Genomic DNA, 19254 nt, shown 5'->3' with positions numbered 1-19254 from the left:
GGACAGGGAGATTAGTGGGACTGGGGTACATGAAGTGAAATTCACAAAGAATCACTAAGAGTTAAAAAGAAAAAACAAAAGCAAGAGTTGCCAACTTACACTGGCAAATCTACCTGTGGATGTAGATTCTTGGGAGTGTTAGATCAGGAAAGAGCTCATGCAGAACTCAAAGGATTCACTGGGGTATCTTCTGATGCTTCATTGTCTGATAATAACAAGACCTAGCAATGATAACAACTAAAGAGAAAGCTCAATACATCTGTGATGAAGGCTGGGTTACCTCACCTGGTAGCCTCCCTAAATCTGCTGAAGTATTGGCAATGGGGGAAAAAGTAAATCTACAATAGGTGAGGGAAGAGGCTGCACTGATTTTTGGTATTTCACTTAGAGTAAGCTTGAACTATTTCCCTCAGTCTCCATCCCAGTACAGTTCCCAGTTAGCAAAAGGAGGAGCAAGCAGTTTGGAAGGCAGAAAGAAGTAGCAGTCAATGTTCTTTAAGTCACCCCAGCAAGGTACAAGGAAAGGTGGATAAAAATATGCCCACGAGTACTGGCTTGTGCTTGCTTCTTGCCTGCTCTAAGATGAGCTCTTACCCGATTTCAACTCTGTTGCCACTATGGGCATCATGGACACTACTAAATGTATGTATGAGTCTGTCTTCACAGCTGTACTTCCGAAGCTGGCTGGGTTTGGCTTCTCCAGTTCACAACCCATTTGGATCCTATTATCGTTCCTTTTATTATTTTGTTTCCTCAGCTTCCCCATAACCGTGTAAAACTTAGTTCTGATAATAAAAATGAGTAGAGCTCCCATTCAGTTTTGGTAGCTTGACTCTGAGTAATTCTATCATCTTTCCCAAACCCAAATCTTTTGTAGAGGCCATGTTACCAGACCAACTATGATGAATTGGGTTTAACCAACCACACAAACTGATTTTAGCAACCCTGTGCCTACCTCACATCATCTCTGCCTTTTACTACAGCGAGCCAGTTTTAAAAGTCTAGACTACCAAAACTTGCTCCAGCCACAACTTTGTACATATTGCTTTCTGCTATAGAAATAATGGTATTCTGGAGTGCCCATCTCCAGGAATTGCTAGATGTCCATATATATGCAAACCACAAGAAACACTTTTCCAACAGGGATGGTGGAGGATAAATGTCCACCTATTTTCCCTTTGGACAATTCTGAATAGTATTCCATCCCTTCTGCCACTTAGAGGGTTCTAGCAGTTATCATATCAGAACACGCAATTATATTGGCTCTCATTCCACTTAACCCTTTCTAATCACATATTCCTATTCTCTGCAAAAATGCCCCAGAATAAACTATCAGCAAGTTTTTATTTTAGGAACCAGTTTACAGAGGAAACTTAGATTAAGACACAGTAGACATGGGAATTTAAGGGACTGGAGAGATGATGCAACAGGTAAAGAAAGTACTTTCCACATCAGCCTGATGATATGAGTTCAGTTCCCAGAGGTCACACAAGGTGGAAGAAGAGAATCAATTCCACAAAGCTGTTTTCTAACCTTTACCAACTTTTATATCTCTATGTCTGTCTTTCTTCCCCCTTCATACAGGTCTACCAATAATATTTATAGTCAGACAGGTTGCTCATGCCTCTAAATCCTAGCACTAGGAAGGTTAGACAGAAAACCTACTGTGAGTTCAAGTTCAAAGCAAGCCTGGGCTACCTGTGACACTCTGTCTCATAACACCAATAAACAATTTAAATTTTGTTCATCTCTTGGATTTTGGTCAAATGAGTGGATCATCTAGCTTTGGATTCCAGGTTACCTTTTCAGACTTTCATTTTAAAAGATTCACTTGTTCAGTTGTATGCCAAATTCTATACTAGATACAGTGTGATCAACTCTTTAGCTCTTGATCTCAAGAGGCTAGCAATTTTCTATAAGAAATAGACACAGATGTGAGCTCTACTGCATACAGCAATGCTATGTCAGGAGTAGACAAAAGAGTATATGGTCCACAAGGGGAGTACCTGAATTCTCAACAGGGAGGAGGGTGAGAATGGCAAAAGATGACTTTCCAATTGAGGAAAAATTCAAAGTACACATTTTTTGGCAAACAGGAAGAAACTGCATTCCAGGAATAGAGAAGAATGTGTGCATACAGCCAGTTGTTGAAAGCGCAAGAATGCACAGCTTCAAAAAATGGCTTGTTGAAAAAAAGAGTACTTAGAATACTCCCAATTCTAGTAGCCTGTAATCCACCAATATTATAAATTAGTCACCCAGAGTGTTTCATATAGCTTCAACCTATTCTCCTAGTAAGAAATCAAACCTGCTTTACAAATCAAAGAAGTATTTGTGTTTCATCAAATTTCAATTCCCTCCTAATTATTAAAACCTAAGAAACTGTTTGTGTTCAACAGTTTTGACTTAAGAAAGTAACATCAAGTGGTTAAATAATGTATTAGTTTTCTATTGCTATATAACAAACTACCACAAGTTACTGGGTTAAAACAACATACATTTATCTTCTCATACGCTCTGTAGGCTGTGAGTCTGGGCATAATGATCTGGGTCTCTAGCCAGGACTTCATTAAGCATGAAAGAAGGGAGTCAGCTGGGCTTTTATTCTGTCTGAAAGCTCAATGGGGATCATCTGCCTCCCATCTCATTCAAGAATGTTGGCAGAATTAGTTTCTTGTGGTTACATGTCTATGGACCCAGCTTCTTGCTGACTAATGGCTGGGGAATACATTCAATACTTGCCACATGATTCTTTGGTGAGGCTACCTTACTTACCACATAGCAGCTTATTTCTTCAAATTCAGCAAGAAGTATGGAAATGATTGCTATCAAGATGAAGTCCTCTAAGAATAATATTTCATCATCTATGCCTTTAAAGGTCACACCCACATTTAAGGAAGGATTTAAAAAGTGCCAATATGAAAAAAAAATGGGGACAACTAAGTGCTACCTACAGTGTCTACTTGTCCTAGTAAGTTTCTGAGCACCTCAGCAAACACTCTTGTAGGCTGGATAAGCCTCAATTACTCTGCCCTTAATACCTCCATTCTTTTGATCTAAGCTGTTTTTTTAAACTAATTTTTAAAAGATTTATTTATTTATTATCTGTACAGTATTCTTTCTACATGTATGCCCACTGGCCAGAAGAGGGCACCAGACCTCATTACAGATGGTTGTGAGCCACCATGTGGTTGCTGGGCATTGAACTCAGGGCCTTTGGAAGAATAGGCAATGCTCTTAACCACTGAGCCATCTCTCCAGCCCCTCAAAGTTGTTTAAGTTAGTAGTTCTCTGAAGAATGCTGAGGCAAATCAATACCTTAGGGAGATTCTTTAGTTCAGCAAAGCAAACAAACAAACAAACAACTAATCCAAAACGAAGTTGAGTGTTTCTGGGTTTTAGTTCTTATCCCTTTGTAGCTAATACTCAGAATCTGGTTGTTTCTGTTGGGTAGAAGGACATAATACAGAAGCATAGTTATTTTTTTGTTTGTTTCAATGCTAGGATTGAACCCAGGGCCTTATGCATCAAGTTCTCTTAAAGAATAAGATATTAGCCACATGGAAGTGCATCTTCTAGGGTTCTGTCTCTCTTAGAAACCTTTTAAGTTTTCTTGTAATGCCTGAATAACAGAAGTGAGTACTATTAGAGATCTACTTTAAGATCTCTGCATTTTCTTTTAGTTTATTTAAAGATTATCTCCCAAGACTCTCTGGATTGCTTATTGTAAAGAATCATGAGAAACACCATGTTAACAGCGGCTATCTGTAGAACAGTGACTGAAGAACAAAGATAGAAAGAAGGGCAGAGACGCACAGTTTTGAATTTTGTTCCATGTGAATGTATTCCCTACTGAAAACATTAACACTACCAGGCTATGAAAACTGCCAGGGTTCATTTGTTCTCTCAAATCCAAATCCATCACTGACCACAAAGCCCAGGCAAATATTACTAAGGAAATGAGAAGGTTCTTTATTCTGAGAACATTCTTCCTTTTGACAGGAAGGAGGCAAACACTGAGATTCGTGCTGCATATGTAAGATAGGTGCACCCAGTGCCTGTGCTCTTTATCCTTTAAGTTGTGTCATCTGTGTGGAGGAAAAAATAAAGGTGGATGTCTTAGTCACTGCTCTATTGATATGAAAAGACTCTATGACCAAAGTAACTCTTATAATAAAAGAAAGCATTTAATTGTGGGCTTGCTTACAGTTTCAGAGGTTAGTCCATTATCGTCATGGTGGGGACCATGGTTTTATGCAGACAGACATGGTGTTGGGGAGGTAGCTCAGAGTTCCACATCCTGCTCTGTAGGCACAGAGAGACACTCTGGGCCTGGCTTTGGCTTTTCAAAGCTCAAAGCCCATCCCCAGTGATACATTTCCTTCAGTAAGGCCACATGTCCTAATTATTTTAACCTTTTCAAATAATGCCACTCCCTGGTGACTAAGCATTCAAACAGATGAGCCTATGGGGGCATTCTTATTCAAACCACCACAATATGAAAGCTGAAAACTTGAAGGAGCTTCATTTAGTAACTCAGTAAAGCACACAGACAACTGAGAAAAGAATTTTTAAGATCTTTAAGCTTCAAGCACACACACATAAGAACTCTCACTATACTTAAATGAATACAGACTGAATAATTTTTTTAAAAAATATTTATTTATTTATTCATTATGTATACAATATTCTGTCTGTGGGTATGCCTGCAGGCCAGAAGAGGGCACCAGACCCTATTACAGATGGTTGTGAGCCACCGTGTAGTTGCTGGGAGTTGAACTCAGGACCTTTGGAAGAGCAGGCAATGCTCTTAACCTCTGAGCCATCTCTCCAGACTGATAATTCTTTATAAATTATATAAACTATCACTTTATAAAAAATTATTTATTTTTATTTTATGTGCATTGGTGTTTTGCCATGGGTGTCAGGTCCCCTGGAACTGGAGTTACAGACAGTTGTGAGCTGTTATGTGGATGCTAGAAATTGAACCTAGGTCCTTGGGTAGACCAGTCAGTGCTCTTAACCACTGAGCCAACTCTCCAATCCCCATAAACTACCATTCTTTAACATGGTATTTAAAAGTATTTATTTTGAGACAGGGTCATACTATATATAGTCCTTGGCTGGCCTAGAATTTGCTCTGTAGACCAAGATGGCCTCAAACCCAGAGATCTATCTGTCTCTGCCTCCCAAATGCTAGGAATAAAGGAGTATGCCACCATACCACACCTAACAAAGCATTTTAAATGCTCACATTACCAAGTTTTCAAAAAGCTGGAAAATTAATGGGGAAAGCATTCCTAAGGATGACAGTTTTGTTGAGTAGTTGAGCAGCGATTTCTGGAGAGAAACAGGATATACCACTAAAACTTAGATTGACAAGAGACCCATCTCCAATTGCCTTTAGCTGTAAGTGTGGAATTTTGCCTGCTCATTTGAACAATGTAGATATAGTCATCTTGTTAATGAAACTGCCCTTAGGCTTAGATACTATATACCTACTGATTCCTACATTGAGTAATTTATGATAAACAAGAAAAAAATTGGCTATTCTTACAAAGGAAGTCAAACTTCCTTACAAGTATGCCTGCTTTACTGAAACATTCTAAACCAAAAACAAGCACAAACTGGGTGGTGGCGGCGCATACTTTTAATCCCAGCACTCAGGAGGCAGAGATAGGCAGATCTCTGTGAGTTTGAGACCAACATAGAAGAGAGTTCCAGAACAGGCTCCAAAAGCTACAAGAGAAGCCCCTGTCTCAAAAAACTAAAAAAACAAACAAACAAGCAAACAAAAACCTAAAAACAAAACAAAACCCCACAAAACCCAAACACACACACACACACACACACACACACTCCCAACAAAACCAAACACAAGATTAGTGAGGGGTGTAAGAGTGTGAAAGGGAGTCTCACAAGAACTAGCCAAAGATTTCTACATAAAGGGAACAGAAACAGTGATGACTTTTCTGCCATAGATTTATTAAAGTGTTAAAGAAAAACAACTGGTTTACTTAGTATCTGAGAAGTGCATAGGCTTACACTCATTTATCTAAAACTAAAAGATGCCCATTTTATCTGGGTGTGGTGGCACATGACTTTAATTCCAACACTCCAGAGGCAGAGGCAGAGGCAGAGGCAGGCATATCTGTGAGTTTGAGGCCAGCCTGGTCTACAGAGCAAGTTTCAGCATAGCTAGAAAAACCCTATCTCAAAAAACAGAAACAAAACAAACAAACAACCCCCCCCCACCATTTACCTTGGGTAACAAAGTTAATAACTGTACCTTGCTCACTGCTATATCCCATTGCATGTGCATCATTTTAACTGCAATAGAAAGAAATACCTACAAATTTTGGGATAGGGCTGTTTTTCCAGACCACCCAAGGTTTGATTCCCCGTACTCACATGGCAGCTTACAAACTTTGTTTGTTTTTTTTTCGAAGACAGGGTTTCTTTGTGTTGCTTTGGAGCCCAGTCCTGGAACTAGTGCTTGTAGACCAGGCTGGCCTCCACAGAGATCCGCCTGCCTCTGCCTCCCGAGTGCTGGGATTAAAGGCATGCACCACCATCGCCTGGCTTCTTACAAACATTTTTAAGTCCAGTCCCAGGAGATCTGATGCCCTTTTCTGGCCTCCTTGGGCACTGCACACACATGGTACACAGACAACATGGTACACAAACTCCATACATAAAATAAAAATATAAATTTTTTTTTAAGAGTAGATCCCTGGATTTACAATGAACAGGATTCAAATCTTGGCCTTAATACTTATCTATAGGGGCTAGAGAAATGGCTCAGTCGTTAAGAACACTGGCTGCTCTTCCAAAGGACCCAGGTTTAATTCTCAGCATCTACATGGCAGCTCACAACTGTCTGCAACTCCAACTTCAGGGGATTCAACACCCTCACACAGACATGCATGCAGTAAAAAACACAAATACACATAAAATAAAAATAAAATCATTTAAAAAATACTTCACCTGTAATCGTAGGTGAGTAGTATTTTCTAGTGTCAGTTTATACATGGCAACAGTAAATAAATCCTCTTGAATAAACATAGTACAAGCAAGAATTAGTAGGGGCTTGGAGTATGGTTCATTCGTAGAGTGCTTGCAAACATGTAAATGGCCCTGGGCTTGACCCTTGGAATACACACATAAGAAAAAAAAAGGTAAATTTGACTTACTATAGATTTGTATCTACTTAAAATTATGTATCTAAAAAATTACCTAATTTCAGAATGCTTTTCTGATCTCTGTATATTGTACCCAGAGAATTTTCCAAAAATGCAAATGAAATTAGTCAACAAAACCTGTTTTAGTGAGGGTCTACAAAGATCTTTTTATTTTTTATTTTTTTGTTTTTTCGAGACAGGGTTTCTCTGTAGCTTTGGAGCCTGTCCTGGAACTAGCTCTTGTAGATCAGGCTGGCCTCGAACTCACAGAGATCCGCCTGCCTCTGCCTCCTGAGTGCTGGGATTAAAGGTGTGTGCCACCACCACCCAGCAACAAAGTTCTTTATGTAAGTTTTGTCTGTCTCTGTAGCCTTATTTATTGCCATACTCCTCATCTTTGCAATGTCATCATCTTCCAACCAAAGGGTCTTTATCCGTCCCCCTTTGCCTCCAGATCTTTGTATCTGCTATTTCTTCTACCCCCAATCATTATGGGACTATTCATTCTCCAGGTCATGCTTTTCTGGGACGTTCCAGATCATGTCTCCATATGCCATGTCCCTCCACTAGGGTCTGTGGTTTCTCTGGCTCAGTATTCACTGCTTTGTTCTATGAAGACACTTTTCTGTTATAATTATCTAGTGATGCCACTGGACTGCTGTATTTGTTCCTTTAATCTAAGGGCCCAGCATACAGTAGAGCTCATTAAATGTGCTAAATGAAAACACAGGAGTCATAATACTAATTCTACACTGGGACCCTATATGAATAAAGAAAACTATAATTTTTCCACCTTCAGTATCCATTTTTGCTTTTACTTGTTTGAAAACTCACATAACAGTTACGGTCTCAGATTTACAGATCCACATTATCCATCTATTGTGTGTGTGTGTGTGTGTGTGTGTGTGTGTGTGTGTGTGTGTGTATAATACTGGGGAGCAAATACAGGGTGTTGCTTACACTATGCAAGTGCACCATGGGACTGTTACCCCAGTTCCAGTTACTTTTATTTAATCTAATAATTCCAAAAACTACAAAAAGAAAGCTGGTATAAAAACACAGAAGTGGTATATCTACATTAAACACTTTAAATGCTACATAAAAGACATTTTTAAGACAGATTTATTATTTTATGTATGAGTGTTTGCCTGCATATATATGCATGGTGCCTGTGGAGGTCAGAAGGGGTGTTAGGTCCCTTGAACATGGGGTTGTCGATAGTGATAAGCCTCTATGTGGATGCTGGGAATGAAACCCAAGTCCTCTGCAAGAACAGCAAATGCTCTTAAGCACCGATCCATCCATCTCTCTAGCCTCTGAATGCTTACTATTTTTACTACTCACAACTACAAACCAACAAAACCTCTACCTAGTTTATTTCTTCTTTAAAAATTTTATTTTGTGTGCATGTGCTTTTGTGTATATGTCTAGGCATGTGTGAGGAGGTCAGAGGACAGTTTGAAGGAGTTAAATTCTCTCCTTCTACCATGTGGGTCCCAGGGACTGAACTCAGGTCATTGGGCTTGGCAGCAGGTGCTACCCCATGAGCCATCTCTCTCACACTATTTAGTTTTTTTTTAAGATTTATTTCATTATGTATACAACATTCTGCCTCCATGTATTCCCACACGCCAGAGGAGGGCGCTAGATCTCATTACAGATGGTTGTGAGCCACCATGTGGTTGCTGGGAATTGAACTCAGGACCTCTGGAAGAGCAGCCACTGTTCTTTACCTCTGAGCCATCTCTCCAGCCCCTTACTTAGTTTTAAATTGATAGGAGTAAAGAATAACACACTAATTACAGTTTAGCTTAGGGCATTTTCTGAACCTCTCGTAGTAAGATATAAGTTCAAATGCCAATATATTTAGAAAACAATAATATTTATGCATTTCTTGGAATTCTAGTCAAAGATAGTTTTAAAAAAGTCAGCATTGTTGCAAGGGCGATGGTGGTGCACACCTTTAATCCCAGCACTTGGGAGACAGAGGCAGATGGATCTTTGTGAGTATGAGGGCATCCTGGCCTATAGGGCTAGTTCCAGGACAGTTAGGTCTGTTACACAGAGAAACCCTGTCTCAAAAAAACAAAACAAAACAAAATTAGCATTGTTTTTGATGTAAGCTTCAATTCAGGAAGGACACTGACAGTGTAAGCCTAATTTTATACCAAATCATTGGGAAAGGTTTAATTATTACAGTTAAAGAGGAGTATGTTTGATAATATGTCTTTGATAACAAAGACATTTAAGTGTGTAAATGTATTCTGTTTCCTGGTACTAATTTTATTTTTTAATTTTTTGAGACACCATGTATCTCTGAGCTGTCCTGGAACTAGCTTTGTAGAATAGGCTGGCCTCAAACTCAGAGATCTGCTTACCTCTGCCTCTCAAGTGCTGGGATTAAAGGCTCGCCATCACCACTGCCCAACTTCTGGAAATAGTTCTAGATATGTAGATATTTTACCTTCAAACACAAACATGTAAAAACATAGCACACATACATGAACACTAAGCATGAACCATATAAGAATTATATACATGTACATGCAAAGGTCAGAAAACAATTTTGGGTTGGGTACTTCTATCTTGTTCGCGAGACAGGGACTTTCAATAACCTGGAGCTTACATGGCTGGCTACTGGGCCATGGGATCTGCCTGGTTCTCCTTTCCAGCGCTGGGATTGCAAATGCATACCAACATGCCCAGCTTTTTACCTTGATTCTGGAATCAAACTCAGGACGTAATGCTTGTACAGAAACATTTACCAACTGAGCTAACTCCTCAGTCCTTAAATTCTTAATATATCAAAGTCATCTCCTTCATGGAGACCTACTTAGTGAGACTAGAACCATATCAATTTGTACTAGAAAAACGGCTGAAGCCATGTTTCTGGCCAGCCTTTAGTCACCGAATATTTTAGCAGTTCTATAAACACACTTGGAGACATTCACAAATAGTATTTTTGTTAGTGCAGAGTTAGGATTGGAAGCTAGGTCTAAATCCAAAGTTCATGTTTACAAAACTCTGCATCAGACACTGTTTACTTATTACTCAACCTGCACAAGTGTCATGGGGTTTTAAAGACTAAGTGAAACAACTTATAGCCAGTGCTGTCATGAAGCTAGGTATACCTGGGCATTCAAAGATTATCTTTCTCCTGTTATAATCTTGAACAACAACAGTGTCATTAAAATGTTAACCTGAGATTTGAAAACAGTTTATATTCTTTATTTTATGGCAAACACTAAAAGTTCTGGTAATTTGACATTTTTAATTTTTGTTTCACTTTGAAATATAAATAGTAATATGCAAAAAGTATAGTGAATTGATTGTTCAACAAATCAAGGCAAAATGAGACTCTATATTATATATCAGTCTGTTGCTATTTCATTCCTGTACCAATTCTTAGAGCTTTATTATTATATATTGGCAGTGGTGGTACACACCTTTAATCCCAACACTTGAGAGGCAGAGGCCAAGATGATCTCTGAGTTCCAGGCCAGCCTGTCTACAGAGTGAGTTCTAGGATAGCAAGGCTACACAGAGAAACCTTGTCTCAAAAACAAAAAACAAACAAAAAAAACAAAACCAGTTACTTAATCACAAAAAGAAAAAAAGAAAAAGGAAAGAAAAAAGGACTTCTAATTAAGCATTGTATGACTTTAAGCAGATTCAACAGGTTCTGCAACAAATGAACTGTACATATTTTAGAAATACTTGTTACGGCCACAGTGTTAGGTACACATTTATAATAAAAATGTTGTATATAATAAGCTATAATATTCATTACTGTCTTTAAGTATACAAATAAGGGAAATAAACATTCCATTTTCAATAGAAAACAAGTTAAGTATTGACAACTGCTTACAGTTTTATTTTCCTTAATAAATAAAACAAGACAAGACAATTTAGAATGAGAATTTCCAAATTATGGGGCCATTTAGTTATATAACTGAATACAAATGTGAGTAACTGTCGTTGCTGTAAATAATTTATTGCTGAATTTTAGAAACATAATTAGTTCTTTGGTCTACATTATAAATTAGATCAAAAGGTTAAGTTTGCTCTTAGGAGTCCAACATGTGGCACACACTTTAATTCCAACACCCAGGAGGCAGAAGCAGGTAGATCTCTGAGTTCAAAGTTAGCTTGGGGAACTAGAAAGATGGCTTAGTGGTCAAGAGCACTGACTGCTCTTCCAAAGGTTCAATTCCCAGCAACCACATGGCAGCTCACAACTGTCTGTAATTCCTGTACCAGGGAATCTGACACCCTTACATACACTCAGGTAAAACATCAATGCATATAAAATAAAATTGTTTTAAAAGAAAAGAAGCTAGCTTGGTCTAATTAAGAGTTCCAGGCCACTGGAACTGTATAGAGAAAGTCTGCTGATGGATTAAACTTTTTGGGTTCAGATGATGACTTCAAGGATATTTTAAGTTAAAATAATATTCTTCCATATCAGCCGGGCGGTGGTGGCGCACGCCTTTAATCCCAGCACTCGGGAGGCAGAGGCAGGTGGATCTCTGTGAGTTCGAGACCAGCCTGGTCTACAAGAGCTAGTTCCAGGACAGGCTCCAAAGCCACAGAGAAACCCTGTCTCGAAAAACCAAAAAAAAAAAAAAAAAAAAAATATTCTTCCATATCAGTGAGCTATCAAGTGAACAGATGATCAATTTGACATGTTTCTTAAACTGATGAGCTAGATGATAATCTCACTCTTTAGATTATGTATTAATCTACTTTTCTAAATAATACTTCCTTTTTATCTTTGACACTAGGGTTAAGTGTTTTTATTTTGTTTACAAGTTCCAAGGCCTTCCTTGGGCATGCTAAGCAAGCAAGCATTTATCACTGAACCACACATCCTAAACTCACTGTTCAGCTCCCCTTTCATAAGAAAACATTATGCAGAGGCTAGAGAGATAACTTAGTTTTTCTTCCCAGCACCCATTTGGCATCTCACAACCTTTTATAACTCCTGTTCCAGAAGATTCTATCCTCTCTACTGGCCTCTGTGGGCATATAGTATATACACAGTGCAAACACACATAAAGGCAAAATGCCCATACCAATGAAAAATTTAGAAATCCAAAGAAAAACAGAATAATTTAGAGGCTGGAACAATGGTTCAGTGGGTAAGAGTATCTGCTGCAACCCAACACCCTCTTCTGATCTCTGCGGTCACCAGGCATATATAGCATAAATGTGTAGGCACTTACTTATACACACATATAAAAACAATAAAGCAAATTAAAAGGAATAATTCATAGTACACAGTGAAGAGTCTACCAAGAACAAAGTACTATTCTAGGTTCTTGGGGGTGATTGGAATACTATCAAGACTTTGATTCTCTCTTTAGGAAACATAAACTACATGACAAGAGGAAATGAGACAGTACACAGGTATTACCAGAGCCAAGTTAGAAGATGAAAATACCTAACAAAAACAAATGCTTGAAAATTCTTAGAAAAGAGAAAATACTTTTTAACTTGGAATGGCTAATATAAAACAGACGCAAAGCATTTGCGTTTGTCCTTAAAGGATAAGGAAGTATTTGGAGATCTAATAATAAGAGACAAAAGTACCCTAGACAAAGGTGACAGCAGAGGAATAGAGGGAAAATCTATAGTCTATACAAACAAATTAAGGTTTAAAGTAAGATATGTAAGCAAATGTTCTATTTCAAAACTCTACCCAAACTTTCAGTAAAACTGTTTATAAATGCTAATGTTCCTTAATTAGATATGCATCATCTCAGTCACTTGAACTCATGAAACTAAAAGTAATTCTTTATGCCTCATGCTTGACTGACTGCTCTGATGTGCTGAAAGTGGTCTTCAGCTTACTTCATCATTCTTTTAGAATTACAGTCAGACTCTCATTTGCTGAAGAGGGTACAATTACGAACAAGTAAAATGAACTGTTGGTGTCACTGACCTCTGATAAAAGGAAAAGTGTCAGTAAGCAGGACAATGGAAAGAATGGAAAGAGAAAAAATGGATGTGTGAGTGAGGACAGTGAGTCTGCCTTTTTTTGATGATTCCAGGCACACACTCTTGGAAGCTGGTCAAGTTAAGGGTTAAAAAATTAGGTCACCGCTTTTGGGAGGCTTGTTAAGATTTTTAATTCAATAAAATAAGATCACATTCATAATGACTAAAAATATGGCAAATATAGTATACAGTCCATTTTAAAACACAAATTATACATAATTTTCATCTTCCAAAGGTTGAAAATGTATTTTTGGTCCAGATAAGACAGCAGTATGTCTGTGGACTGTAAGATATTATGCTTCTAAAAAGCAGATTTTTCTTCACAAAGAAAAAAGTCAATAGTAGTACACTCCTACTTCTGTTCACTGTCCACTGCATGCATGAGTGCTGTAAAACACTTGCCCTTCTGTCTGGTTTCTTCCAATTCAATAATCTATTTGGAAATCTTAATTTTATATTCTAATTTTGTTTTTAGTATAGGCACTGACATCAATCAGGCTTCTTGAGTAGCAACCACAGAATAATTCCAGGTACCTCAAGAAGAAAAGGGATTTATCTGAGGCTTGTGTTAGTCTCTAGCATTGCTGGGAAGGCTGTGACTGGGCTCAGCAAACAGGCAAGAACAGAAAAGGCTGCAGAGTGAGCATTCTAGAGTTATCCTAGAACCTAGGCAATGGCAGCTCAGCTCCTGCCTGTGGCAGGACAGGTGACTGTGCTAGTGTGACCCTTTCTCTTTTTTTGTAGACATTATTGCTCGACCCTGCATCCAGAAAGATTCTCAACAGGCTCTGCTTTCTGTGCCACTAGCTCCTAACCTGAAAGAAAGTCTTATGCTGAAACCCAAGCAGAGAGAAAAGGTTCAGGAAGCCTTTTCTGCTTTTTCTACTGGAAGGTGGCCTCTCGCCTCCATTAACACCTACACAATGCTGGATGGTGGTGGTGCACACTTTTAATCCTGGGACTAGGGAGGCAGAGACAAGAGGCTCTCTGAGTTCAAGGCTAATCTGGTCTATGAAGTGAGTTCCACAAGAGCCAGGGCTACACAGAGAAATTTATTTCAAAAACAAAACAAAACAAAACGAAACAAAACAAAACAAAACAACAACAAAACCAACCAACCAAAAAACACTTAGATAAAACTGAGAAGGCTCTAGTGCTAGGAAGCCAAAAACCTCCAGTGACCCATGCAGGAAAGCAGCCTGTTTAGAAAAGAATGGCTGAAACACAAGAGAAGCCTCTGTCTTCTGACTAGGTGCTCTGGACTCCAGAATCTGGAGTAGTTTGAGCAGGAACCTACTGAAGTTCCTGCCCCCAACAACCATTAAACTTTCTGTCTGGGCCAATAACCCAAGTAGTTTCCTGGTTTCAGTAAGCAACTAGACTTGTAACAGATACGGCTTCAAGCTAATGCTTCAGTAATTACCTTAGTCTGCCTACTTGGGCCACTACTTGAGCCCTGTCAAACTGGTTCTTACATTGTCCCCTTTCCTTCTCCATGGTGCCCAAATTCCTGGGCTTAAGGGTCAGAAGAACTAGTATGAGTTAGGTATTTACAACTTTATCACTCACAGGCTAGTTACTAGTTTCTGAACTCATCAAACTTGAAGGCTATCAGGATGACTAAAGTAGACAAACCAAAATTACAAGCACAATCTCATTTGTTACCAGTTTTCACAGATGAAGCCAAGAATACAGTTCAGTTGGTAGAGCTGTTGCCTGACAAGCACATGGCAGTAGGTTCTATTCCCAGCATCGCAAAAATAGGTGTGCTGGTACATGCTATAATCTAAGCACTTAGGTGAGAGCTGAAGGATCAGAAGTTCAAAGCCATTGGGGCTGGAGAAATGGCTCAGAGGTTAAGAGCACTGGCTGCTCTTACAGAGGACCTGAGTTCAATTCCCACCAACTACATGGTGGCTCACAACCATCCATAATGAGATCTGGTGCCCTGTTCTGGCCTACAGGGATACATGCAGGCAGAGACATTGTATACATAATAAATAGATAAATCTTTAAAAAAAAGTTCAAAGCTATCCTTAATTACTTAGTAAATATAAAAAGAGCCAAGACTATATAAGGCCCTGCCTTAAAGCAAATAGGCAAAATACAAACAATGGGAAAAAAACTTTATATTCCTATAACAGCAAATAAACAATCGCCATAAATGATGAATTCTTAATCTTTCTCCCCTTAGGGCTGTGGCCTCTTCAAGGAACTAACTTCTGGGTCTAAAGGGCATTAATGTCATATCATTATTTTAAAAATTAATTTTGGGGCTGGCAAGATACACTGAGCATTCTTATTTGAATCACACAACAAAAAATACAGACCGGGGGCTAGAGATATAGATAGCTTAAGAGCACTGGCTGTTCTTCCAGAGGAGCTATGTTCAATTCCCAGCTCACAATCATGTTACTTCAGTCTGGGGGATCCAGTACCCTCTTCTAGCCTACTCAGACACCAGGCATGCATAGTACATATAAATACACATAGGCAAAACACTCATACACATAAACTATAATAATAAATACAGACTGACTACTCAATTCTCTCTAAAATGATATATATCACTAGAACCATGAGACATGCAGGGAAAGATTTAAATTATCACATACAACAGATGTCTGAGCACAGGTATTGCTGGCATGTAAAACTCCTGTTGGGAAAAGCTAACAGGCAAGTGACAAATAGACTGATCTTAACAGTTTGATAAGTACAATGGTAAGTGGTAGAAATCAACTTAAATTTGTAATAAAATTATAAGACAATCTTAAAGCCAATAATTGTCTAAAAAGAATCTACAAAATATACTGAATATTGGACTTAAATAATAAAATTATTTTTAGAAAAGACTGAGTATCTAGAAATGAAGCTCAGCAGTAAAGTGTTAGCCTTAGCGGAGGGCAGAAAGAGAGAAGAAAAAGATGACCATGGCAATGAAGATGCACCTGTCACAAAGATTAGTAGCTGACATTTATTGCATGCTTATTACATATCAAATATTGTTCATATCAATTAACATATATGGTTTCCTTAATCTTCAGAATCATACTTTATAGGGTTACTACTCTTTTTGCAAATCAGTAAGGCAGAGAATTAAGAGCTATATGACTCGTTTATGGTGAAGCATGTTAAGACACTGTAGAGGAGGATTCAAAGCTAGTCCATTTGGCTCCAAACTTGAGCTTTAAGCTTTATCACATGAATTCCTTGGTCCTCCTCATGGAAATGAGGTAAGGCATAAAGACCTGGTAAGAATTTATCCTGGGTATGAGGAAAAGGCATGGTCCACATAAAGCACAAGAAGCTAAAGTGAAAACCGCGCCTGCAAATGTTGAATGGGAAGAGACAAGGGCTCTACTTATTTAGCCAGATTTGAGACAAGGGACAATTCAGATCTTTAAGTGCACTGTATAAAATGCAATTTCTATGTAAATGACAGAAGAAAATTTAACTCACCAAAGAAAATAAAAGCGCTCTAGGACAGGTAATCAAGTACCACCAAAGACCTAAGAGCTAGTTTGCAATTTCACTTTTCATTAAAAGCTAAAATATTACTACCTTAAGGTATGCACTCTCACTTTTAAAAACAGGTAAATATATAAGACACACAGTTTGAGAAAAGAAATACTTGTCATACCTTTTTGACGCTGTGGCAAACTTCACAATTTCTGTAGAAGCATTTTCTCACAAATTTGGCTTTATAGAATAAAGGAACGGTAGGTCAAGCTGCTAGGTCATTTCTGATACTGTCCCTATAAACTGGCATCTCTAAATAGTCAGCTATTAATATAATGATTATTATTTTAAACTAATAAAAGCAGTTTAATGACATTCTTGCTGTGACAAAAATAGTCTTACTCAAAGACAATAATAAAAATTTTAAAAGACTATGTAAAAGAAATTGTAACCTTTGTTCTCTTACCAATGCCCTATTCTCATCTTATTACTAACGTCATCATCTACTAGGGTTTAAAAAAATATTTATCAAAGTCCTATTAATTAGTTGATCTGGCCATGTATTTTTCAACATAGAAAACCATGCTAAGTTTTCCTTACTGCACTAGCAAAATTAAACTTCTCAAGTAATACTGGGTCATATAAATCGTTTCATTTTAATTTACAACCACAGAAAGCTAATTATTTACTCCGTGTAGGGAATGTCTCTTTCTAGCTCTGAAATGTTAGGATTTTAACATTTACCAAAAGATATACTTCTCTAACACAATATTCATATATTCATTTGCTTAGAACACAGAAAAAATATGCTATCCAGATAGACAAACTGTTTTGTTTAAAACAAATGAAAAAGGCATGTATGTGGGTCTGGCACTAACTGCTTTACAGGCTAATGCCTGATGTACAAGTTTGAACCTGAAAGTAAGATACAAACTATTTTAAAATGTAAGTCAGAGACTTAATTAAAATAAATTTAAATGTGTCCTACCTTTTATTTTTATAATGAATTTATTCTAAGCAAGTAAGAATCAATGAGGTGTTAAATATAAATACAGGAATCTAAACTTGAGATCTGGAGAAATGGGGAGGTTCAAAGCTAGAGCAGAGACAGCATAGGTGGCTAATCACATAGTCCCATACCCACTGTCTTACATTAGGCAAGAACAAGCTGCAGTCTCACCAATGTTCTTTATCATTAGTACTGAATACTTGATCTTAATCAAGTATTAGCAAATGAAAAGCTACATTAATACTGACCCTGAAGTTGTCTAATCATTCCTAATTACAGACTGAGAAAGAAATTAATCCTGTATATTCTAGACACTGATATAGAATTAAAGTAGTTGTGGTTTTAATTTGATAGACAAATATATAATTTTAGAAATAAAAATTTAAAGCCAGAATTTCATACCTTGTGCGAGCATGTTAAATTCCAAGAACAATGCTATGTGGTAAAGTTCCATGGCTTCTTCTGCCCTGGTCATGTTTGGCTTTCCTGCAACAAGAGCCTGAACTTCACTGAGACTCCCCACAGAAGGGCTACAGTGCAAAACAGAGAGGTCCACCACGTCGGTATACATACAGTGTAATATCACTTTTGCATATTTTTTTGGTATAATGGACTCATCTAATATAATTCTTGTGGGAGTTCTCAAAGTTCGGTCTGTGATTTCTTCACCAGTCCGTATCCTCCTTTGTAATAAATTTCGGAAAAATGGGGATCGTGCAGAAATAACAGCCTTGTGGGCTTTGAGCTCTTCATCTAAACAGTTCTGATTTCCACCAAAAGCTTCGACTAGCTCAGAATCTGAAGAAAAACTAAGGACGACATCATAATAACACATGTAATCAAAGAGTCCACGCATATCTACATCAAGGGAATTTGGTGTTCCAAATTCTTCACTAAGCTGAACAAGGATATCAACATTCTGAAACCTTGAGTCCTCCATTCCAAATTCCCCCGTATAAAGGTAGTGTAACAAGGCAGAAAACATGGGCATGTCAATACCAGCCGTACTGATGTCCATTATTATCTCTGCCCCATACTCAGGCGAAGAAGAAAGCAGTGTTTTAAAAAATGGACACCTTGCTGCCAAAATAGCACGATGAACAGGAAAACAAGTTTCTTGAAATATTAAGTCCACATCAGTACAGTACTTATACTCATAAAGGTCAGCCATATCCTTCTGCAGTGTCCGGGCTTCTGGTCTGGCCAAACTGGCTTGTAGAGAAAGCTCCTTTAAGGCTGAAGTTCCCTCATATTCTTCTACTAGTGCATTGACATCCCTCACATCCCACCCAGAGAGGAGTTCTCGCATCTGCTTGGCGTGATCAGCCGACCTATTTGATTTTCGGCGTTTAATAAATTTCTTTTTGAGGGTAGCAAGGCCAGAGGTTCTCTTTTTTTTGTCTTGTGGTTTCTCGTGGCCATGGTCAAGGCTATACAACTTTGATTCACAACCATAGCCTTGCTGAGAATAGGATGATGTTCCTAAGAAGAAAATTAAGTAAATCATAATTTCTTAACATTTATTTTTAACATTGACATATTTCATGCCTAAAACTTTTACAAATACAGCATGATACACCTCAAATAAAACTGAACATTGTTTCT

General features: G+C 38.0%; 1 protein-coding gene across 3 annotated transcripts in view; it reads right to left on the bottom strand.

The window, feature by feature from the left end:
• Positions 1-19254, bottom strand: part of Btbd7 (BTB domain containing 7) — an 84806-nt gene that overhangs the window by 32554 nt on the left and 32998 nt on the right. For 2 of the 3 annotated variants that reach the window (XM_038336712.1, XM_038336713.1), the window contains exon 3: positions 18052-19131. In XM_038336712.1, coding sequence (XP_038192640.1) covers positions 18052-19131 — 1080 coding nt within the window. Of the gene's footprint in view, positions 1-16821; positions 16881-18051; positions 19132-19254 lie in introns of all 3 variants that reach the window. The other variant, XM_038336714.1, reaches the window with a different exon arrangement.

Source organism: Arvicola amphibius, chromosome 7 (genome assembly GCF_903992535.2).
Source record: "Arvicola amphibius chromosome 7, mArvAmp1.2, whole genome shotgun sequence".
NCBI classification, from domain to species: Eukaryota; Metazoa; Chordata; class Mammalia; order Rodentia; family Cricetidae; genus Arvicola; species Arvicola amphibius.
The sequence above is the reverse complement of the archived record's forward strand: the minus strand, read 5'-3'. Positions and strand labels throughout refer to the sequence as shown.